This window comes from Oncorhynchus tshawytscha, linkage group LG11 (genome assembly GCF_018296145.1).
Source record: "Oncorhynchus tshawytscha isolate Ot180627B linkage group LG11, Otsh_v2.0, whole genome shotgun sequence".
Taxonomy (NCBI): Eukaryota; Metazoa; Chordata; class Actinopteri; order Salmoniformes; family Salmonidae; genus Oncorhynchus; species Oncorhynchus tshawytscha.
Window position 1 is genome coordinate 884,794 of NC_056439.1, and position 24,567 is coordinate 909,360.

Sequence of the window (24,567 nt, forward strand, 5' to 3'; positions counted from 1 at the left end):
TTGAGTAGGCCTATGGTGGTTTAAGGATACTCACTTTGTCTCATTCTGCATTTTGATACAGTATGTGCCATGAAGACACCAGTTGCACTGCAGCCAGAGATGCCTTCAAAATACATTTTCCTATATGATAAATACATTATGATTCATATTTCTAAACATCTTAGCATCAATGGGCCTATGTAGTTAAAATAACTTGTTTTCGATAAGTAACATATTTCCCTTTTATTCATTTGATGGCATGGTGAACCCATTGACACACTTTTATTTATTAAATTAAGCCATTGTATTTTACAGAGGTAAAATTATACATCAGCTTGAGTTTACATTGAAGGGCTCACAAATTCAAGTCAACATTTCTGATCATACACTTCAATTTCTTTTTATGAATGTCTAACAGATGTTCTGCGTTGCCACCACCTCAAATAACCTATTCCCACTTTTTATTCTCGTAGATACCAACGTCACAGCGACGCATGGCTGGACGTCGCTAAACTTTACGCATGGGAGCGCCATTTTTCTCCCGGCGTTCTGTCCCTGTTGTGAACACGTTGTTTAATAAAACACCGTAGTAAAACGACACTTTAAAACCAAAAATATCATACCTGGAGGATAGAAACACCCGAAGAGTGTTTCTGGGTGAGTTGGATTGATATATCAATTATATTAATGACAAACTTGTCAAATTACATTTTAATGGGCTGCTTTTCCAGCTGGCTAGCTAACAGAGCTAGCTTAAACGTCAGCACTGTTCGTTAGCCAATTAGCTAGCTAACGTTAGCTTGCTAGCTAGTGTATCATAGCCGCATCTGTTTTCACATGACAGCTGTTCGTTCATTTGATAGTTTATAACTGACACTTAAATTACGTGTTTAATTATAGGTCACTGATACTAGTACGCTGGCTAGCTAGTTTGTATAGCCAACAGTGTCGCCTGCCAGCTGATTTGGATGAAGTGACCGTTAGGGTAACGTAGCTAGCTAGGGTAAACTAAGTGTTAGTTGACAAACTTGCTAATGTAGCTAGCTAAACTGTCAGTGGCATACGCACTGTTCAGCTAGTCTCTGTCTCTCTGCTAATCGCTATCATTGTTTCATATTTCAGTGTTACTCGTTATCTAGTTGTACCTACTAAGTTATAATGTTATCCATCTTGCTTTCTTGTCTCGAACTGGGAGATGGATACGAGAGAGAAATAGCTAGATACATTCTTCTCTCTTGCCTCACCCAGATTTGGGGCACACACTTAATGTGTTGTGAAATCTGTTGTGAATGTATTGTGATGTTTTTAAAATTGTATAACTGCCTTAATTTTTCTGGACCACGGGATGAGTAGTTACTGCCTTGGCAGCAGCTAATGGAAATCCATAATAAATACAAATAGTAATTTACAGGCCATTTCTGTATTCAATCATCCAAACTGTTATTAGTCTGAGTCACTGTCTCTGCAGACGCTACAGGCCTAACCCTTGTCTGATCTAAACTCTCATATCTCTGTATCGCAGTACTCTGGGGAGGGATTCTGCTCCGCCAAGTTTTGACAAGAGGCAGGCAGAATGTCGGAGAAAAACACCAGAATCGCCATTGTGAATCATGACAAATGCAAGCCAAAGAAATGCCGGCAAGAGTGCAAAAAGAGTTGCCCTGTGGTTCGGATGGGTAAGACTTGTGTTGCATCCTTTCCTACTGTGCTGAACCTCGTACTTGAGAATCTAGGCCTATTATAATATCACTGACACATACACTATAACTAATTCCTCCGGGTCTTGAGGCAGTAGCCTAAACGATAATGCCTCAAGTTATGTACAGTTGAAATGGTCCATGTTGACTTTTTTCAAGACTCAATTGTCATTCATCTTTGTAATATTTTTGTCTTGCAGGCAAACTGTGCATAGAAGTCACAGCTCAGAGCAAAATTGTGTGGATTTCCGAATCGCTCTGTATCGGTTGTGGCATCTGTGTCAAGGTAAAATCGTAACAAAATGACTGACACGCTATTGATAGGAGATGTGGACGAGTAGTTTTTTCTTTATGCATTTTCCTTTAGTCCTGATTACTTAGCACTGACTACTTCTTTTTTATTCCAGAAATGTCCATTTGGGGCCTTGTCTATTGTCAACTTGCCAAGCAACCTCGAGAAAGAGACAACTCACAGATACTGTGCCAACTCCTTCAAGTTGCATAGGTGGGTTACTTTTCAAGGTAAAGAGAGCTGTGTTTGTCTCATAGACCTGTAGGCCTAATCTCAATGAATGTTTGTTTCTCTCTTGAATCCATGGAATGTACTTGTGCAATATTCCATTCCAGATTACCCATTCCCAGACCTGGAGAGGTTCTGGGACTTGTGGGCACCAACGGAATCGGGAAATCTACGGCGCTGAAAATTCTGGCTGGAAAACAGAAGCCTAACTTGGGGAAGTTCGATGTAAGTGTGTAACTATTAGTTTTATGACACAGCCTTGTAGAGAATGTAGCCAGATGTCTAATACATTATTATCTAGCTTTACAATGTTTAAAGGGTCACTTAAGTCCCTCTGCATAATTATGTCAGCAGAATGACCTTACAATGTCAGCTAAATGACTGAAATGCAACTAGTTACTAAAACACTGTGGTGTGTTACCATCGCTCTTATCCCTAGTTTCAAAAGCTCAATTCTCTCCCGTTCCTCCACCAGGCTCCACCAGACTGGCAGGAGATCCTGACCTACTTCCGTGGCTCTGAGCTCCAGAACTATTTTACCAAGATCCTGGAGGATGACCTGAAAGCCATCGTCAAGCCCCAGTACGTTGACCAGATCCCCAAGACTGTCAAGGTCAGTCAAGCCTGTGGGTGTGGGTTCAGACCTGTAGAAATGAATGCGGGGATACACAGATCTGTACAGAATTGTTGTCTGACGGGCTAACAGTAGTGCTGTGATCTGCCACTAGGGGACTGTGGGCTCCATTCTGAGCAGGAAAGACGACTCCAAGACTGAGACCATCGTCTGTGAGCAGCTTGGTAAGCTTAGATTTGTTTTCTCACCTTGTCTTTTCTCTTCTTGTCTATAATTTGTGTATATATAATCCTAACTCTTTCCATTTATGTTTAAAAAATGTTCCTTTTGACTAGAGATCGACCGATTATTGGAGGACCAAAAAAAGCCAATCCCGATTAATCGTCCGTTTTTTAAAATTATATATATATTTTTTATTATTACATTTTTATTACATTACAGCATTACTGAATGAACACTATTGTAACATAATATAATACACCAATAAAATCAATTTAGTCTCAAATAAATAATGAACCCTGTTCAATTTGGTTTAAATAATGCAAAAAAGTGTTGGAGAAGTAAAAGTGCAATATGTGCCATGTAAAAAAGCTAACGTTTAAGTTCCTTTTAACACGCGTCTTCAGTATTCCCAGTTAAGAAGTACTTATTATAGGACTCTTTCGCTCTATACCATTTGTATTTCATATACCTTTGACTATTGGTTGTTCTAATAGGTACTTTAGTATTGCCAGCCTAATCTCGGGAGTTGATAGGCTTGAAGCCATAAACAGCGCAATGCTTGAAGCACAGCGAAGAGCTGCTGGCAAATGCAGGAAAGTGCTGTTTGAATTAATGCTTACGAGCCTTCTGCTGCCTACCACCGCTCAGTCAGACTGCTCTATCAAATCATTGACTTAATTATCATGTAATAACACACAGAAATACGAGCTTTAGGTCATTAATGTGGTCAAATCCGTAAACTATCATTTCAAAAACAAAACGTTTATTCTTTCAGTGAAATACGGAACCATTACGCATTTTATCTAACGGGTGGCATCCCTAAGTCTAAATATTGCTGTTACATTACACAACCTTCAATGTTATGTCATATTCATGTACAATTCTGGCAAATTAATTACGGTCTTTGTTAGGAAGAAATGGTCTTCACACAGTTCGCAACGAGCCAGGCAGCCCAAACTGCTGCATATACCCTGACTCTGCTTACACAGAACGCAAGAGAAGTGACACAATTTCCCGAGTTAAAATAAATTCATGTTAGCAGGAAATGTTAACTAAATATGCAGGTTAAAAAATATATACTGATTTTAAGAAAGGCGTTTATGTTTAGGTACACATTGGTGCAACAACAGTGCTTTTTTTTCACGAATGCGCTTGTTAAATCACCCGTTTGGCAAAATAGGCTGTAATTTATCATAGAATCAACAGGCACCATATCAATTATATGCAACGCAGGACAAGCTAGATACACTAGTAATGTCATCAACCATGTGTAGTTAACTAGTGACTATATTAAGATTGATTGTTCTTTTTAATAAGATAACTTTAATGCTAGCTAGCAACTTACCGTGGCTCCTTGCTGCACTCGCGTAACAGGTAGTCGGCCTGCCACGCAGTCTCCTCGTGGAGTGCAATGTAATTGGCCATAATCGGTGTCCAAAAATGCCGATTACCGATTTGTTATGAAAACTTGAAATCGGCCCTAATTAATCACCCATTCCGATTAATCGGTCGACCTCTACTTGACCCACTTCTACAGTCAAGTTGTCAGTAAAATATACAATTTAGCCAGTTGTTTATTTAATCTCTCCTGTCCCAGATCTGACTCATCTCAGGGAGAGGAATGTGGAGGACCTATCAGGAGGAGAGCTGCAGCGCTTTGCCATCGCTGTGGTCTGCATCCAGAGAGCAGACATGTAAGTCAACAGCACCAGCTTCAGTGGAAGCCATCCAAGACTGAATATGTTGTGGTTCTTAACGCGGCTCTCTTTATGTGGTTCCTTCCAGCTTCATGTTTGACGAGCCGTCCAGTTACCTGGATGTTAAGCAACGTCTAAGAGCTGCCGTCACCATCCGCTCCCTCATCTCCCCAGACAGGTCTGTTACATTACATGATGCTCTCATTAGAGACCTGGGTCCTGTTCAAAAGGGCATACAGTAGCAAAGCGTTTTGAAACGGAAAAAGAAAAACCATAGTTTCTCATTGGACAAATTCAGGCAGTACTGCTATATTCCTAGTAAACGCCAACCTGGTAGTTCCTCCCTATTTCACTTGGTTTAATTTTGGTTTTATGCCTACTTGAATATTATCCACTGTTCTTCCATCAGCTTTTTCTTGTCTTGTAGACTCTTGACTCTTATTTTGTCCACTCTCCCAGATACATCATAGTCGTGGAACACGACCTGAGTGTGCTGGACTACCTGTCTGACTTCATCTGCTGTCTGTACGGAGTGCCCAGCGCCTATGGAGTGGTCACTATGCCCTTTGGAGTTAGAGAAGGTAGGACCCTAAACACTTCATACTACACAATAAACACCACGCTCTCTGTAAGGAGTGTCCAGTGCTTATGGAGCGGTCACTGTGGCCTTTGGAGTCAGGGAAGGCGAAACTACCTCTACCACCCTTTTACTTCATTCACAATGACGCCCTGGCTATTGGTATGTGTACTTTATTATTATTATTATTTGCATTGATATCAATGGATAAAGTATATCCTCAGTATCTGTCGACTTGATCTCTGCTACAGTAAATCCCCACTCTGACCCCACTAGGGACTAACTCTAATGGGTCTGCTGCAGAGCCAACTGGTACAGACATTTCAAAGCCTTAAGGCCGTAGCCTAGCGCAGCACCCCATAGACCACCCCTCTGTCACTTACCCTCCAAATGGTAACACAGCTTTTCACAATCTGTCAGTGGAGCATATCACCACAACCAATGCACACCTATCCTGTTCACTTGACTACTTCACCTCTAACCCCAGGCCTCCTCCGCTCCTTTCTCCAGGCATCAACATCTTCCTGGACGGCTATGTGCCCACGGAGAATCTGCGCTTCAGGGAGATATCGCTGGTGTTCAAGGTAATGTGATACAATTAAGCCTGATGATATGTGGCATATGGCCAATATACCATGGCAAAGGGCTGTTCTTATGCACGACGCAACGCAGTGCCACAAACCCCAGAGGTGACTTATTGGTATTATAAACTGGTTACCAACGTAGTTAGTAGTAAAAAGTATATATTTTTTGTCTTACCTGTGGAATATGGTCTTTCAGCCAATCAGCATTCAGGGCTCGAACCGTCCAGTTCATAATAATGTAGTAATACAACACTAGGTGGCGGAGACGGCCAACGAGGAGGAGATCAAGAGGATGTGCCACTACCAGTACCCCCACATGAAGAAGAACATGGGAGACTTTGCCCTGGAGATCCTGGAAGGAGAGTTCACTGACTCTGAGATCATGGTCATGCTGGGAGAGAATGGTGAGGAGGCAGGGGAGGAGTGCGTGTGTCTTTCTCAACCAAGTTCCATATAATGAGTGTTATTTCTAAATCCTCTCTTTCAGGGACGGGCAAAACCACGTTCATCAGAATGCTGGCTGGCCGTCTGAAACCAGATGAAGGGGGTAAATAACATTTGACAAATTTTAGTTCCTCTTCACATCGTCTAATTGCTGGAACCATGTACTCTAATATACACTGAGTGTACAAAACATTAGGAACACCTGCTCTTTCCATGACAGACTGACCAGGTGAAAGCTATGATCCCTTATTGATGTCACTTGTTAAATCCACTTCAATCAGTGTAAATGAAGGGGAGGAGACATGTTAATTAAGGATTTTTAAGCCTTGAGACAATTGAGACATGGATTGTGTATGTGTGCCTTGCAGAGGGTGAATGGGCAAGACAAAATATTTAAGTGGGACTGTTTTGAAGGATAAAGGGGGTGGTGCAACACAATATTAGGTATTGTTTTGTACATTCTCGGTCCATTTTTTTCTAAACATTTTCTATTACTTCCAAAGGGGAAGTGCCTATCCTGAACGTCAGCTACAAACCCCAAAAGATCAGCCCCAAATTCAAAGTAGGTACCAACCAGTCACTGCCTTGACAACTACACACCTCTAACAGACACCTGCCCCTCATCTCATGAGGACATCCTCATGTCCTCTGTCTGTAGGGTAGTGTGCCCCTCAGCCCCTGACTAACTTCCTCATGTCCTCTGTCTGTAGGGTAGTGTGCGGGCTCTGCTCCATGAGAAGATCCGAGACGCCTACACTCACCCCCAGTTTGTGACTGACGTCATGAAGCCTATGCAGATTGAGAGCATCATCGACCAGGACGTAAGTTGTGCTTTCTGGGTTGTGTTCAGTTCTCATTGAATGTTTTGCAACAGTGTGAAATGGGGTGTTACTACTACCTGAACTTGTCCATTAAGAACAGAATAAAACATGTCTGATGCAAATCACTTTGCTACACGGTGCCCCAATGGACCATGCACACTGGACCAGAGAATGAAAGCAAGCATTTCTTATTAGACATGTCCAGTACTCCCTGTTTCAGTCTGTTTTTCTCCGTTTGGTGTCTAATGAGCACCCCCCTGCTTGTCTCTGTAGGTCCAGAACCTGTCTGGAGGAGAGTTGCAGAGGGTGGCCATGGCCCTGTGTCTGGGGAAACCAGCTGATGTCTACCTGATAGACGAGCCCTCCGCCTACCTGGACTCTGAGCAGCGTCTCGTGTGTGCCAAGGTCATCAAAAGGTAATCACACACACTCTGATCCTAGATCTGTGGTTAGGGTGGGGTGAACTTCTACCTCCAGCAAAGCGATCCACCTCGTGCTGTACATTGCTCACAGCAGTACCATTCACAAACCCTGAATATGTTGTTTGACAGGAAATACAGAAACCCTACAACCTCTCAAACCTTAATGGACACCATTGATTTTGATACATTCATTGTTTGTAGATTCATCCTCCACGCCAAGAAGACTGCGTTTGTGGTGGAGCACGACTTCATCATGGCCACCTACCTGGCTGACCGCGTCATTGTGTTTGACGGTATTCCCTCACGAAGCACCGCTGCCAACACGTACGTTAACCCTCCCCATCCATTTGGCATGAGTCTCATCCACTGATTTACCCAGCAGCATGATGTCTGCTGTTCTTATCTGGTGGCTATTAATATCTGCTGTTCTTATCTGTGGTGGCTATTAATATCTGCTGTTATCTGTGGTGGCTATTAATATCTGATGTTCTTATCTGTGGTGGCTATTGTTTTCTTCCTCTAACTTGATGGAACTCTTAGCTCCTTCAAACTGCTTATTGGGTGATTTTTAAGAAAACTGTCAAATCCTGACTGAAATTGATGTTCCAGTCTGACAAAGTGGTATTTTCAAGACAGACTGAAATCATGCTAAGATATGGGTTGTTAGGAACCCATGTTTAGCTCTTAAACAACTGTGTAACACGGGCCCGTCATCTTTTGACCTCTCAGGCCACAGACCTTACTCGCAGGGATGAACAAGTTCCTATCACAGCTGGAGATAACGTTCAGGAGAGACCCCAACAACTTCCGACCAAGGATCAACAAGATGAATTCCATAAAGGTACAGGGAAATACTGTGTTTAAAACCTACATTTTTATTTACATCCCTTTTGTGCCTTTAGTAAACGTATTGACTTTCAGTAATTTCATTCAGCATCACTCCATTTTATTTCATTTGCTCTCTAATCTGTTGTTTATCTAGGATTGTGAACAGAAGAAGAGTGGGAACTACTTCTTCCTGGACGACTAAAGGACCAAACCCTCCCGCCATCAGAGAGACCTCCATGTCCATCCTCCTCAAGCCCTGACACCTGTATGGCTGTTCCAGTACCCACACTAGCATTCCATGCTACATTGCTCCATTCTAAGTGATGTTAGTGTAGGTATTTGGAACGTAGCCCTACCCTACTGGCCCCCCCTTGGGCCGATGGCTTAGAGACCCAACCTGGGTGGACCACCAGAGTCATTCGTACGCGTGCACACACAGGGTGAGTTTGTTTTGCATTGCCTGGTGCACTGGGGTTTACATATTAGACCATTGGTCCTAAAGTGAAATCTTCAACCACCCGTGTGCACAGGGCTATGCAAAACAAACTCGCCCACACACACCTACCTTTGGGAGCCAAAGGAGTGTTTTATCAAAGAGTCATTCAATTCATGTAATTTTAAAATAGTATCTTATGAATAAACACCATTTCCTGAGTATGGTGGAGTTTTTTTAAAAGTGAAATTGTGGGTTGTCCACAAGAGAGCAGCAGACTACTGCAGTTTGTTGGTTCTCCATCAGAAAATGGACATCTGAAGTAATACATAATCTATTTACTGGAATTAAAGGCAATGTACCTTCATATTCTGCGGTTCAACAATTAAAAGCGTCTCTATACAGTTCTTGTCAATGTGTTATAGTTAATGACAATTGTTATTCCACAATTCAATTTCTCCTCCAGACTAAGAATCAAGTTTATAGCATTTACAGAGCAATTCTTACGTTGCCATACAGCTTTAAAGGAAAAATCCACCCAAGACCACAATTCCTTTTATTTGCAATATTAAATAACACTGTTAGAATGTTTTTTTGTGAACAAGTATTTATTTTGTCATTACAAGGTTGGTAGCAACATGTGGAAATCTGTTGCAGCTCAAGTCAACTACAAAACATGCAACGCTCTATGGGCTGGCTGGCAAGCTAGGTAGCAAGCTAGTAAACGTAGTTACATACAATAATACCAAAGTTAATATTAGCATGTGAAGTAGCTAGCTAGCTGTAAAATCGCCTAAACCAACTATCATGTAGGAGTCTTAAAATCTCACCAGGGGCTCGCAGTGTGACATTCGCAACGACACCCTGGACTAAAGAGGCAGACAAATAGTGACCCTCTGTTAAATTACACATTTCTCGGTGTAGGAATACCGCAACCTCCCACGTTATGACATCGGCCAGTATTGAAATCTGACATGTACAGTTTTGGGGAGTAATGGATTACATGTAATGTAATCGGTTACATGTAAGGGACTACAAAACAACTACCCGTAATCCGTTACATTACCAGCAAAAATATTGTAATCAGATTAGATACTTTTGAAAAACTAGATGATTACTTTTAAATTCAGAAAGGATATTTGCGAAAAATCTTTGCCACTTCTGTTTTGTCAATGACATTCAAATCAGCATCGAAAAAAAGGTCGACTTTAAGTGTGTTTCTTGACACACCAAATGTGTTTGATGGATCGTGGGAAAAGAGTAGGAATAGTTTGGACTGTAGCCTAGAAAAGCCAGTCTTCCAATTGTGCGGCAACCAATTTCAATAAACGCTTGGAGGCAAGGATGACAGCAGTGGTGTAGTATCCGTATCGCCGTAGATCACTTATTATTGATAGCTACATAGCACATTGATGTGAATCACACTGCTGCTCTCATTTAGTGATTTGCGCCTTACGGGTTGTGGATGGCTGTTAACTAATCTAAATATTTTAACCCAATAATGGTTGATTTCAATAAATTTAAGATGCCTATCAATCATTGCTTTTGAAACCAGTGGACAGCCAATGAAACATGTGCTCTTGCAACAACTGCATAGTGCGGATCCAAGCCTATGGAATAAAAAGGGCTTTTATTGCTCAATGTAATTCATGCTGATAATTTAAAATATCCATTGTCCTAATGGACACATGCTTGAACTTTGAACTTTGAATTTACACCTTTGATAGACTTAAAGGGGCAGTCTGTAGTGGCTACATCCATTTTTGGATTTATAAATTAGAATTATATATCCATTGATTTTTGAAGAATATAATTTATAAAGGCCTCATGAGCTTAGAACCCAAAATATTAGCTTGTTTTATTCCAATGTTTATGAACGTTGTAAATGTAAACAAACATTATATAGCCTCATAACATGGTTAAAACCATTTTTATATCATGGATGGTCAGTCGTGAGGGCGAAGCCATTTTCTACCACACGGTGGCGACAGCTATTTATGAAGGCGTTTCTTGTTACTTTTCAGTGTTGATTCTTGGTCTTGTTAGACTACTACTGAACTGTTATTTTCAATGCATTATGTTGAAGCTGATTTTATAGAAGTGTTCATATTGATTGTGATATTTCTTTTGACTTAATATTTAAATAAATAACATGTGTGTATATATATATTTTTTTAAATGGAACATTTTGGCAGAGGTAGGGGAGTTCTCATGTTTAACCCTTCACTGCCAGTGCGTAGGGGGGGCAGCTATTTCTCCAATTACTTCCACACCTCTGGCCAGGCCAATTACACAGGCAAGTGTTGCGCTTTCCACATGATTTAGAGCTACCTCAACTCAGTGCATTCGAGCCAGTTTCACCTAGTCTTAGGAAGGAGGATGTGTCTGTGGATTTCCTGGAGGACATTGTTAATGCACTCGCCAGAGTTGTCTTCTACGTGGACAGGGGCCGTAGACCTTCTAGGAGGGAATGTGGCCATGAACCACTCGAGGCTCTGTGGATTCTGAAGACCTGGGAGAAGCTCACTCTGAAAATGGGTGTACTATATCGCGTTACCAAATGTTCGCTGTCAAAGAAGACATACCAGTATGTAGTACCCACCTCAATGAGGGCGACAGTTTTGAAGGGTGTCCAAGATGAAGCCGGTCATCAGGGGCAACAGTGGACGTTGTACTTGACGAGACAGAGGTTCTTCTGGCATGGTCTGGAGTCGGATGTGAGAGAGTATGTCAAGACCTGCAAAAGGTGTGTGTTCAGTAAGGCCCCCGAGCCAAAGGCCAGAGCTCCATTGGAGAAAATCATCACGACTGAGCCTTCAGCTGTGGAACAACATCTTCTGTGTGTATGGTTTTCCTCGTCGTATCCACTCTGACCAAGGGGCCAACTTTGAAAGTAAATTGATTGCTGAGTTGTTGAGTGCTTCAGGAGTCCAGAAGTCGCACACCACTCCCTACCATCCGATGGGGAACGGGGGAGTCGAAAGGTTCAATAGAATGCTGAGAAACATGATCAGGGCTTTACCTACAAGAGCGAAGCACAGGTGGCCCCAGAAGCGGAAGTCATTGACCTTTGCCTACAACTGTACAGCCCCTTTCCAGTTGATGTTTGGGAGAACCCCACGTCTGCCTGTCGACATGATGTTTGGTACTGTGCTGCAAGACTCAGAGGTTGTAGATTGTGACGAGTACATCAGGTCCCTGACGAGAGACCTGAGGGAGGCCATGGAGACGGTACAGGTGTCGGCAACCAAACCGCTGAAGAGGCATACGGGCCTCTACAACAGGAAGATCAGAGGAGCTCCAGTGGAGGTGCCAGGAGAAAACGGTCCACCGTAATCTGATAATGCCTGTAAACTTCTTGCCTCTCCCTGACACTGCCTTGGAGACACCTAATACGGGAGACCGTGAGGATCCGAGTGAGGAGATGGAGGACTCATCCATGAACGATATACCAGAAATGGACATCGGTGAGAGGACTAGTGTGTGAGTATCAGAACAGACCTCGGAGGAAACACAGTCGGAGCCCTCTGAAAAAGAGACCCCACGTGCTGGAAGTTGGGCCACTGGCGAGGGACCCTCAGAACTCAGCACATTCTGAGGGTGCCACTGGTGGCACAAGCATGTCAGAGCTAACCTTTGGAGAAGAAATGTCCGAACCCTCTGAGGAAGAAAGGCATTCTGAAGATGCCGCTGGTGGCACAAGTTCCAGCAACAGTCGTAGAACCCTTGACCTTGACTATCCACCGACAGTAGACAGTGACCCACCAGTGGTGGTTGTAGTGGAACAGGTTAAAAGTAGTGATAACTCTGCCATGTCAGTTGCTGGTCGGGTTAGGAAACGCCCAGTGAGACTCAGAGACTATGCAGACACAGAGGGTTTTTCATACAGAATTCATTAGAATACCTGTGTGGGTGTAGGATTAGAATCCAAGTTTCTTGTCCATTTTTTATTTAAAAAAAAAAAAATTACTTTCAAGGAGGTAATGAGTCAGAGGTCAAGTAGGTTCAGTATTGTCACTGAGTGTACTGAACGTGTAACAGGGATGTATTCTCTCTCTCTTTTGATGACTTCTGTAACCGTAATAGCCTTGGTTTCATGCATGTTAACATTAGAAGCCGCCTCCCTAAGTTTGTTTTATTCACTGCTTTAGCACACTCTGCCAACCCGGATGGTCTGCCGTGTCTGAATCCTTCCTTAGGAAGACCACCAAAAACTCTGAAATCTCCATCCTAACTACAACATTTTTAGACAAGATAGAACGGCCAAAGGGGGCGGTGTTGCAATCTACTGCAGAGTTCTGTCCTACTATCCAGGTCTGTACCCAAACAATTTGAACTTCTACTTTTAAAAATCCACCTCTCTAAAAACAAGTCGCTCACCGTTGCCGCCTGCTTTAGACCACACTCTGACCCCAGCTGTGCTCTGGACACCATATGTGAACTGATTGCTCCCCATCTATCTTCAGAGCTGGTGCTGCTAGACGACCTAAACTGGAACATGCTTAACACCCCAGCCATCCTACTATCTAAACTTGATGCCCTCAATCTCACACAAATGATCAATGAACCTACCAGGTACCACCCCAAAGCTATAAACACGGGCACCTTCATAGATATCATCCTAACCAACTTGCCCTCTAAATACACCTCTGCCGTTTTCAACTAAGATCTCAGCGATCACTGCCTCATTGCCTGCATCCACAATGGGTCTGCGGTCAAACGACCTCCACTCATCACTGTCAAACGCTCCCTGAAACACTTCAGCGAGCAGGCCTTTCTAATCGACCTGGTATCCTGGAAGGATATTGACTTCATCCCGTCAGTCTAGGATGCCTGGTTATTTATTTTTTAAATGCCTTCCTCACCATCTTAAATAAGCATGCCCCATTCAAGAAATTTAGAATCAGGAACAGATATAGCCCTTGGTTCTCTCCTGACCTGACTGCCCTTAACCAACTCAAAAACATCCTATGGCGTTCTGCATTAGCATCGAACAGCCCCCGTGATATGCAGCTGTTCAGGGAAGCTAGAAACCATTATACACAGGCAGTTAGAAAAGCCAAGGCTAGCTTTTTCAAGCAGAAATTTGCTTCCTGCAACACTAACTCAAAAAAGTTCTGGGACACTGTAAAGTCCATGGAGAATAAGAACACCTCCTCCCAGCTGCCCACTGCACTGAAGATAGGAAACACTGTCACCACTGATAAATCCACCATAATTGAGAATTTCAAGAAGCATTTTTCTACGGCTGGCCATGCTCTCCACCTGGCTACCCCTACCCCGGTCAACAGCACTGCACCCCCCACAGTAACTCACCCAAGCCTTCCCCATTTCTCCTCCCAAATCCAGTCAGCTGATGTTCTGAAAGAGCTGCAAAATCTAGACCCCTACAAATCAGCCGGGCTAGACAATCTGGACCCTTTCTTTCTAAAAATTATCTGCCGAAATGGTTGCAACCCCTATTACTAGCTTGTTCAACCTCTCATGTTGTCTGAGAATCGCAAAGATTGGAAAGCAGCTGCGGTCATCCCCCTCTTCAAAGGGGGGGATACTCTTGACCCAAACTGCTACAGACCTATATCTATCCTACCCTGCCTTACTAAGGTCTTCGAAAGACAAGTCAACAAACAGATTACCGACCATTTCCAATCCCACCGCACCTTCTCCACCATTGCAAACTGGTTTCAGATCTGGTTATGGGTGCACCTCAGCCACGCTCAAGGTCCTAAAAGATATCTTAACCAGCATCAATAAGAAACAATACTGTGCAGCCGTATTCATTGACCTGGCCAAGGCTTTTGACTCTGTCAATCATCACATCCTCATCGGCAGACTCAATAGCCTTGGTTTCTCAAATGATTGCCTCGCCTGGTTCACCAACTACTTCTCTGAAAGAGTTCAGTGTGTCAAATCGGAGGGCCTGTTGTCCGGGCCTCTGGCAGTCTCGATGGGGGTGCCACAGGGTTCAATTCTTGGGCCGACTCTCTTCTCTGTTTACATCAATGATGTCGCTCTTGCTGCTGGTGAGTCTTTGATCCACCTCTACGCAGATGACACCCTTCTATATACTTCTGGCCCTTCTTTGGACACTGTGTTAGCAACCCTCCAGATGAGCTTCAATTCCATACAACTCTCCTTCCGTGGCCTCCAACTGCTCTTAAATACAAGTAAAACTGAATGCATGCTCTTCAACCGATCGCTACCTGCCCACCCGTCCAACATCACTACTCTAGATGGTTCTGACTTAGAATATGTTGACAACTACAAATACCTAGGTGTCTGGTTAGACTGTAAACTCTCCTTCCAGACTCACAGTTAAATCCAGAATTAGCTTCCTATTTCGCAACAAAGTATCCTTCACTCATGTGCCAAACATACCCTCGTAAAACTGACCATTCTACTGATCCTTGACATATGTGATGTCATTTACAAAATAGCCTCCAATATCCTACTCAATAAATTGGATGCAGTCTATCACAGTGCCATCCGTTTTGTCACCAAAGCCTACTACCCACCACTGCGACCTGTACGCTCTCGTTGGCTGGCCCTCGCTTCATACTCGTCGCCAAACCCACTGGCTCCAGGTAATCTACAAGAACCTGCTAGGTAAATCCCCCAAAGCCAATTCCACCTTTGGCCGCCTCTCCTTCCAGTTCTCTGCTGCCAATGACTGGAACGAACTACAAAAATCTCTGAAACTGGAAACACTTATCTCCCTCACTAGCTTTAAGCACCAGCTGTCAGAGCAGCTCACAGATTACTGCACCTGTACATAGCCCATCTATTTATTTATTTATTTATTTTGCTCCTTTGCACCCCATTATTTCTATCTCTACTTTGCACATTCTTCCACTACAAATCTACCATTCCAGTGTTTTACTTGCTATATTGTATTTACTTTGCCACCATGGCCTTTTTTTGCCTTTATCTCCCTTATCTCACCTCATTTGCTCACATTGTAAATAGACTTATTTTTCTACTGTATTATTGACTGTATGTTTGTTTTACTCCATGTGCAACTCTGTTGTGTGTCGAAATGCTTTGCTTTATCTTGGCCAGGTCGCAATTGTAAATGAGAACTCAACTTGCCTACCTGGTTAAATAAAGGTGAAATAAAATAAATAAATGTTTTCCTTCGTGGTCTTTGAATTCACCTAATTATCTTTAGAGAATTGAACCACTGGAATGTTTGGTGACATATGTATTGCAAGATATTGCATACCTCATTTTGTTTCTTTATAGTATGCAAGTCTAATTCAGCAGGGGAGAATGTAACAGGGGTTGGTTATGTTTCCACTTGCCTCTAAAGAAATGTGTATTTAATGTTCAAGCATTCTTATTGGTTGGTTCAACTCTGATGACAATAAGGTGTGTTGTGATTGGCCCCGGTTGCAGATAGGGGGAGATCGCGAACATCAGGTCTTCCCAGTATGAAAATGTGATGCAAGGGGTAGGTCACGTTCTGAATACTGTTTTCTATTTTACAATGTGTACAAGTTTGCTGTACGTTACTGATTTATACATGTGTGGGTATATGGTACTTGTTAGGGATTGAGGGGCTTTCTGGGATGTGCTTTGGCATATGATTGCCATACATACACCGATGTAATGGTCACATAAGCCCACTGCTAACACAGTTGTCTTCATGCTACAGATTTTGCCATCGACAGCCATCAATATTGTTAAGCCCTGCACTACTAACGTGCTGTTTCCCATTTAACAACAGGTATTTACACGTTATATTTTGTTCGCCCAGTATGAAAATGTGATGCAAGGGATTTTGCCATCGACAGCCATCAATATCGTTAAGCCCTTCACAACTAACGTGCTGTTTCCCATTTAACAACAGCAACAGAAATAAATGATGTTCAAATGGGACCACTGGCTGATGTGATTTATTTGGAGAAAACACAACGCAAGGAGAGTACGATTTACATCTGTTACACTTGCATCCATAGCTCTGTCTATTCATCTGAGAGTGGTTACATTTCTCCAGGCCCATCCCACAGCCTTTTACCAAAACAGAGGCAGGGTGTCAATTTTATTGTTTCATCTGTGTATATGCCCTTTAAACAGCTGCATATTATCAAAGTGTCACCAACAAAAAGTTCAACAATAGACCTATGGCATTCATTTTTCACATGTAAATGGGACTTTTCAGTAGTGCTCGAAGCATGCCATTCCATGAGCTCAACAACTTGAATCAATGAGCCAAATCTGTCCTCCTTGACAACAAAATCATAAACAGAGTAGGGTTGGCTAATAAGTCCGTAGTTCAGTTAAAACAATTTACCTAATCTATACTTCCATATTTCCAAGTCCTTTTCTTGAAAATCAAGGGGTATAACATTTATTGGAATGACTGGAATTCTGATATACTTTGGTTTTTAATGTAAAGATATAATGTAATCTTATTATATGTAGTAGCAAGTGATGGGTTAGAAGAAGCCTACACAACCAACCCCTTAAAGTAACATTTTACATCCATATATGGCCAGCTATGTAAACTTTAATGTTGAACGACATCTATTGAAGGATAAATCAATTAGTAACATACATTTTTGTCTTCTTCTAATGCCTCTTAAGGGGGAAGTAAACTAAAAGTAACAGAATGTAATCAGATTGTTACTAAATTTGGGTAATCCAAAATTACGTTACAGATTACAATTTTCTTTTACAGATAACTAGTAACTAATGGATTACATTTAGAAAGTAACCTACCCAACCCTGGACATGTATGATATATGTTTTCATGATCAAAACCTTGTATTCCTAATAACTTCCAGCATAGATAGAACATCACTCAGAGATGGTTTTTAATTCATGTTCTGAATAATGGCCAAGTAATAATACCCTCCAGCTCTCCGGGGAAGTGCAACTCAACCCTGGGCCTAACATCACCGAGCCAGCGATACTCACCGGAGTGGAAAGCGGTGGATGGCCTCGCCCACTGATCGTCGCCGCTGTGGAAGTGGGTGAGTGCTATGGTCCCATGGTTTCTCTCGACTCACCCGGCTCTAGGATAGATTTTGACTCTTCAAATATACCCAAGTCGCTATATGCGATCCCTGACTCTGCTTCCGGTACGCAAGCTGTTTTAAGTAGTTCCCTGCATCCAGTGCAGGTGGGAGGGATTGTTAATTGCGCTACAGAACTGCCCCTAATCTAAACAAAACAAAGCGGCCTAAACCCAGCCATCAGAAAACACAGAACATTTAACTTTTTTCAATGTGTCAATCACTCTCGAGTCATCTGGGACCCACGAGCTAAGCCCAAGGGACAACTAGGGGGGCACTTGAACATTCGTAGTGTCATTCCAAAAAGTGATCAAATTCAACATCTACTCACAGACTCCAACCTTGACTTCCTCTGCCTCTCAGAGACATGGATCCATAAAAACTCTCTATCTGCTGCTCTGATTGTGCCTGGCTACAATGTTTTCAGGAGAGACAGGACTGAAGGAAGAGGAGGAGGTGTGATGATGAACTAGAATGTATTGGCCTGAACGTTACACTGTCTCCCCAAATGTCTTTTACCCTTATTGGAATGTATAGGCCACCTTCCACCAAAAGTGTGTTTTTTGATCAGTTTAATAACATGCTTAGGGAATGTGACTTTGGGAAAGAGGTCATCTTAATGGGAGATTTTAATATTAATTATGAAGACAAGTCATGTAGGAAAACCCTCAAACAGATCACTAATACCTTTGACCTTACACAGCTAGTTAAAGGGCCAACCAGGGTGACTTGTTGCTCTAAAACACAGATTGATTTGGTGTTCAGTAATAAACCAGAGAGAGTGACTAAATCATTCAATATGGTTACTGGGCTGTCTGATCATAATCTGACACTTATAGCCAGAAAGCTGTCTAAGAGCAGGTTTAACCTCTCTACTGTTAGAAAGCCAGATCAACTAAGAATACCTAAGAGTCAATTAAACTATTTTGAAAACGCAATTAAGGGAATTAACTGGAATGATCCCTTGTCCTATACAGACGTGGAAGCTGATAGTCAGGTTTTACTATCCACAATCCAGACTACAATAAATGGTTTCCTAAAGAAAATCAAATCCAAACCTGGCCAAAAGTGCACTCTTCCTTGGCTAAATGGAGAAATCTGGAAATTGATGAAAGAACGAGATTATGCTCTAAAAATAGCCCTAAGATCCAAATTATAGCATGACAGACATAGGTTTACCATGTTGAGAAATAAGGTGATGAAAGAAATCAGACAGGCCAAGGCAAACTTTTTTATGAACATAATTGGTGAAGCAAAGGGAAATTCTAAACTGATCTGGGAGAATCTAAAAAAGTTAACAGGGAAAGACCATAGTAACACTGCAAAAAGACTAGAAATCATGGTGAATAGCAATATAACACAGGATGCAGTCGAAATAGCAATAGCCTTCAATTCCTACTTTATTGACTCTGTCAGGGTACTGACACAGAACCCCTCCACTGGTTTCTTGGGCTCAGTACTAGTGAATGACGCTCAACCTGTCTTCATCATAAGGGAGGTTTCTGAGTCAAAGGTGAACAAGGTGTTTAGCTCACTAAAGAACTCTAAAGCCAAAGATGTGTTTGGGCTGGACTCTACCTTTCTTAAAAACTACAGAGTCACTCATTGGCCCCATTACTAAGGTCACCAACACATCTATTGGTCTCGGGGTGTTTCCAAGGGTATGGAAGTCGGCCATAATAACAGCCATCTTTAAATCAGGCGACCCTGCTGACGTGAGTAACTACAGGCCCATCAGTATACCTGTGGTGTCAAAGGTTGTTGAAAAGTGTGTAGCAGAACAACTGATTGCCCACCCCAACAACAGCCCCTTCACATTACACTCCATGCAGTTTGGCTTCAGAGCGAAACACTCCACAGAAACGGCCAACTGCTTTCTTCTGGAAAATGTGAAGTCCAATATGGACAAAGGGGGCGTTGATAGGGCTGTGTTTCTGGACCTAAGGAAGGCTTTTGATACTGTTAACCATGAGATTCTCATCACAAAATTGTCCGAGTTCAACTTTTCCGCCGATGCCTTGAGATGGATGATGGATACCTTGAAGGCAGAACTCAGTGGGTCAGAGTGAGCAATGAGCTGTCGCCCACTCTTAGCTATGATGTGGGCGTGCCCCAAGGCTTAATACTGGGGCCCCTCCTGTTCAGCCTGTACAATAATGATCTGCCCACTGTCTGTTATGGGTCTGAAGTTCAAATGTATGCAGATGATACAGTGATATACAGTGGGGCAAAAAAGTATTTAGTCAGCCACCAATTGTGCAAGTTCTCCCACTTGAGAGGCCTGTAATTTTCATCATAGGTACACTTCAACTCTGACAGACAAAATGAGAAAAAAAATCCAGAAAATCACATTGTAGGATTTTTTAATGAATTTATTTGCAAATTATGGTGGAAAATAAGTATTTGGTCAATAACAAAAGTTTATCTCAATACTTTGTTATATACCCTTTGTTGGCAATGACAGAGGTTTTCACACACTGTTGCTGGTATTTTGGCCCATTCCTCCATGCAGATCACCTCTAGAGCAGTGATGATTTGGGGCTGTTGCTGGGCAACACGGGCTTTCAACTCCCTCCAAAGATTTTCTATGGGGTTGAAATCTGGAGACTGGCTAGGCCACTCCAGGACCTTGAAATGCTTCTTACGAAGCCACTCCTTCGTTGCCCGGGCAGTGTGTTTGGGATCATTGTCATGCTGAAAGACCCAGCCACGTTTCATCTTCAATGCCCTTGCTGATGGAAGGAGGTTTTCACTAAAAATCTCACGATACATGGCCCCATTCATTCTTTCCTTTACACGGATCAGTCGTCCTGGTCCCTTTGCAGAAAAACAGCCCCAAAGCATGACATTTCCACCCCCATGCTTCACAGTAGGTATGGTGTTCTTTGGATGCAACTCAGCATTCTTTGTCCTCCAAACACGACGAGTTGAGTTTTTACCAAAAAGTTCTATTTTGGTTTCATCTGACCATATGACATTCTCCCAATCTTCTTCTGGATCATCCAAATGCTCTCTAGCAAATTTCAGATGGGCCTGGACATTTACTGGCTTAAGCAGGGGGACACGTCTGGCACTGCAGGATTTGAGTCCCTGGCGGCGTAGTGTGTTACTGATGGTAGGCTTTGTTACTTTGGTCCCAGCTCTCTGCAGGTCATTCACTAGGTCCCCCATGTGGTTCTGGGATTTTTGCTCACCGTTCTTGTGTTCATTTTGACCCCACGGGGTGAGATCTTGCGTGGAGCCCCAGATCGAGAGAGATTATCAGTGGTCTTGTATGTCTTCCATTTCCTAATAATTGCTCCCACAGTTGATTTCTTCAAACCAAGCTGCTTACCTATTGCAGATACAGTCTTCCCAGCCTGGTGCAGGTCTACAATTTTGTTTCTGGTGTCCTTTGACAGCTCTTTGGTCTTGGCCATAGTGGAGTTTGGAGTGTGACTGTTTGAGGTTGTGGACAGGTGTCTTTTATACTGATAACAAGTTCAAACAGGTGCCATTAATACAGGTAACGAGTGGAGGACAGAGGAGCCTCTTAAAGAAGAAGTTACAGGTTTGTGAGAGTCAGAAATCTTGCTTGTTTGTAGGTGACCAAATACTTATTTTCCACCATAATTTGCAAATAAATTAATTAAAAATCCTACAATGTGATTTTCTGGATTTTTTCCCCCTCATTTTGTCTGTCATAGTTGAAGTGTACCTATGATGAAAATTACAGGCCTATCTATTCTTTTTAAGTGGGGGGCCTTGCACAATTGGTGGCTGACTGAATACTTTTTTGCCCCACTGTATGTGCATGCAAAGAGCAAACAACAAGCTGCATAAGAACTCACTACTGTAATGGTCCAAGTTACAAAGTGGCTCAGTGACTCGTGTTTGCATCTCAATGTGAATTTCTTTTTTTGCATGTTCTTCACAAAGAGGGCAACAGATGCTACTGAGTCAGATGTCTATGTGTCAGGGGAGAAGCTCCAGGTGGTATCTGATTTTAAGTACCTTGGCAATCATACTTGATCCAAACCTCTCTTTTAAAAAGCATGTGAAAAAGGTAATTCAAATAACCAAATTCAACCTAGCTAATTTCCGATTTATACGAAATTGACTACAGAGGTAGCAAAACTGTACTTCAAATCTATGATACTCCCCCACTTCACATACTGCTTGACTAGTTGGGCCCAAGCTTGCTGTACAACATTAAAACCTATTCAGTCTGTCTACAAACAGGCTCTCAAAGTGCTTGATAGGAAGCCCAATAGCCATCATCACTGTTACATCCTCAGAAAGCATGAGCTCCTGAGTTGGGAAAATTTTGTGCAATACACCGACGCATGTCTTGTATTCAAGATCCTAAATGGCCTGGCTCCACCTCCACTCAGTATTTTTGTTAAACAGAAAACCCAAACATATGGCAGCAGATCCACAAGGTCTGCCATGAGAGTTGACTGTATAGTTCCCTTAAGGAAAAGCACCTTTAGTAAATCTGTTTTCTCTGTGAGAGCTTCCCATGTCTGGAACACACTGCCATCAGACACACATAACTGCACCACATATCACACTTTCACAAAATGCATGAAGACATGGCTAAAGGCCAATCAGATTTGTGATCATAATCCCTAGCTGTGTATTACCTCTTTCCATGTCTGTAGCTTGTGAGGTGTGGAAACACTTTGTTGTTTTTATGAATTTTGTCTTGCTGCTTTTTGTCCTATGTTGCTGTCTGTATGCTACGTCTTGCTTGTCCTATGTTGGTCTGTCTGTATGCTACGTCTTGCTTGTCCTATGTTGCTCTGTCTGTATGCTACGTCTTGCTTGTTCCATGTTGCTCTGTCTGCATGCTATGTCTTGCTTGTCCTATGTTGCTCTGCGTGTGCTCACTGCTCAATTGATTGTCTATATTGTAATTGTTTTTAATAACCCATCCAGGGACTGTGGCACATTTACTGAAATGTTGATTAATGTGCACTGTCCCTGTAAAAATAAAATAAACTCAAACTCAGATGCACAAAAACAATATAACAATCAAAATGGGTGAATCTTTCCTTTTAAAGGTGCAAATTACAGAATATTCAAACTAGAATTCTATATTGTACTGTTTAAAAGTCAACCATGCAATCAACCACTAGATGGGGCTAAATAGCCACTAACACTAAGAAATAGAGTTTTGCGTTGATGTTCGTTATGTTAATGAAGATGACTGTCACAGCAGAGTGAGGGCTAGGGGATTCCTCCCTTTGAAAATGGGAGGAAACATTTGGAAACTCTGAGCTTGGTACACAACAAGGTGACACTGTCTGAATTGTTTGGCTTTTTTTCTATCCATTTATTTTCTATTTATTTTGTTCTCAGCATGGTTGGGAAGGGCTCATCAGTCAGCAGTTCACTGTTAGCATACACCTGTTGTTTACAAAGCATGTGACAAATATAATTTGATTTGATTTGAAATGGAGTCTGGGTGAGATTGTGGAGAGATTGGTTGGTTGGCCTCTCGCATGAATTAGTACGCTTTACAGAGAATAGGGTGGGATTTCAGATGCAGCCACTGTCATTTTCCAGAAGGTGACCCCCCCATATCACTGTCCTATGGGGACTAACCAACCGATCTCTCAGCCATCCTCTCCATTCTACTCAGAGGACTCATAAAGTGAAGTATACAGTAGACAAGAGGTTATTGGAGATCTGTAGACAGCAGACCTGGGTTCAAATATTATTTGAAATCTTTCAAATACTTAATTGTTGATTTGGCCTGCCTGTGGTTCTAGATGGACTGGGTTTACAGCTGTGCGACTATTCTACTGGTTCCATTACTCCAGGCAAACTCAATAACGCTCTAATAAATAATTTGAAGTGATTTCAAATAGTATTTGAACCCAGGTTTGCCTGTCACTGTGCTGTCCTGAGAGGGTTGCTGCGGTAATTGGCCATGATCGATGGGACGGGTCTCCCCCTTAGGCCTAGGCTGCACACTGAAGGAGGTGGGAGAGAGGAGTGGATGCTAGGAGAGAGGGGGGGGGTGGACATACTAGAGGAGAGAGATGGGGAGAAGATATGAGGGGGAGATACTAGAGGAGAGAGAGGGTGGGAGAGAGGGGAAAGATACTAGAGGAGAGAGAGGGGAAGATAGAGGGAAGATATTAGAGGGAGCGAGAGAGGGGGAAGATAGAGGAGGGAAGATATTAGAGGGAGAGGGAGGGGGATAGAGGAGGGAAGATATTAGAGGGAGAGAGGGGGATAGAGGAGGGAAGATAGATAGAGAGAGAAATGGGGAAAAGATTCTAGAGGAGAGAGAAGGGGTGATATTACAGAGAAAAGGGGGAAGATACTAGAGGAGAGAAAGGGGGAGGGGGAAGATAGAGGAAGGAAGAGTGAGAGAGGGGAAGATATTAGAGAGAGAAAGGGGGAAGATACTAGAGAGGGGGAGATACTACAGGATGAGAGAGGGGGTGAATACCTAGACTATTGGAAGGGGTAGTGAGGGAGGAAAGAGTGGTGGTCTGTCTGCCCTGGAGGGAGTAAAATGATGCAACAACCCCTAAACAATAACGACTGGATTGGAGCAGTTAACTGAGCTTGTAACCACATTACCCCTGACCCTAACCCCACGACCACCTCCCTCCTAGTCCCTCCACCTGCCTCCCTCGGGTGCAGGGCAGTGAGGACACAGCTACATGCAGCCCAGGGGGGCTAAGGTGTAGTGCTACAGAGATCAATCCACCACTGGTCTGGAGGTGGGTGGCGTGACATCATTCAGTCTGGGT

General features: G+C 42.7%; 1 protein-coding gene across 1 annotated transcript; it reads left to right on the forward strand.

The window, feature by feature from the left end:
* Nucleotides 1–479: 479 nt before the first annotated feature.
* On the forward strand, nucleotides 480–9,202 carry LOC112236666 (ATP-binding cassette sub-family E member 1). Its single transcript, XM_042329660.1, has 19 exons — nucleotides 480–636; nucleotides 1,502–1,655; nucleotides 1,877–1,962; nucleotides 2,084–2,181; nucleotides 2,304–2,421; nucleotides 2,672–2,809; nucleotides 2,925–2,994; nucleotides 4,590–4,686; nucleotides 4,778–4,867; nucleotides 5,149–5,270; nucleotides 5,777–5,850; nucleotides 6,107–6,254; nucleotides 6,338–6,397; nucleotides 6,798–6,856; nucleotides 7,005–7,115; nucleotides 7,389–7,531; nucleotides 7,739–7,861; nucleotides 8,267–8,378; nucleotides 8,520–9,202. Exons 2-19 carry the CDS (start codon nucleotides 1,553–1,555, stop codon nucleotides 8,565–8,567), a joined length of 1,800 nt encoding a protein of 599 aa, XP_042185594.1. The 5' UTR covers nucleotides 480–636; nucleotides 1,502–1,552; the 3' UTR covers nucleotides 8,568–9,202.
* Nucleotides 9,203–24,567: the final 15,365 nt, after the last annotated feature.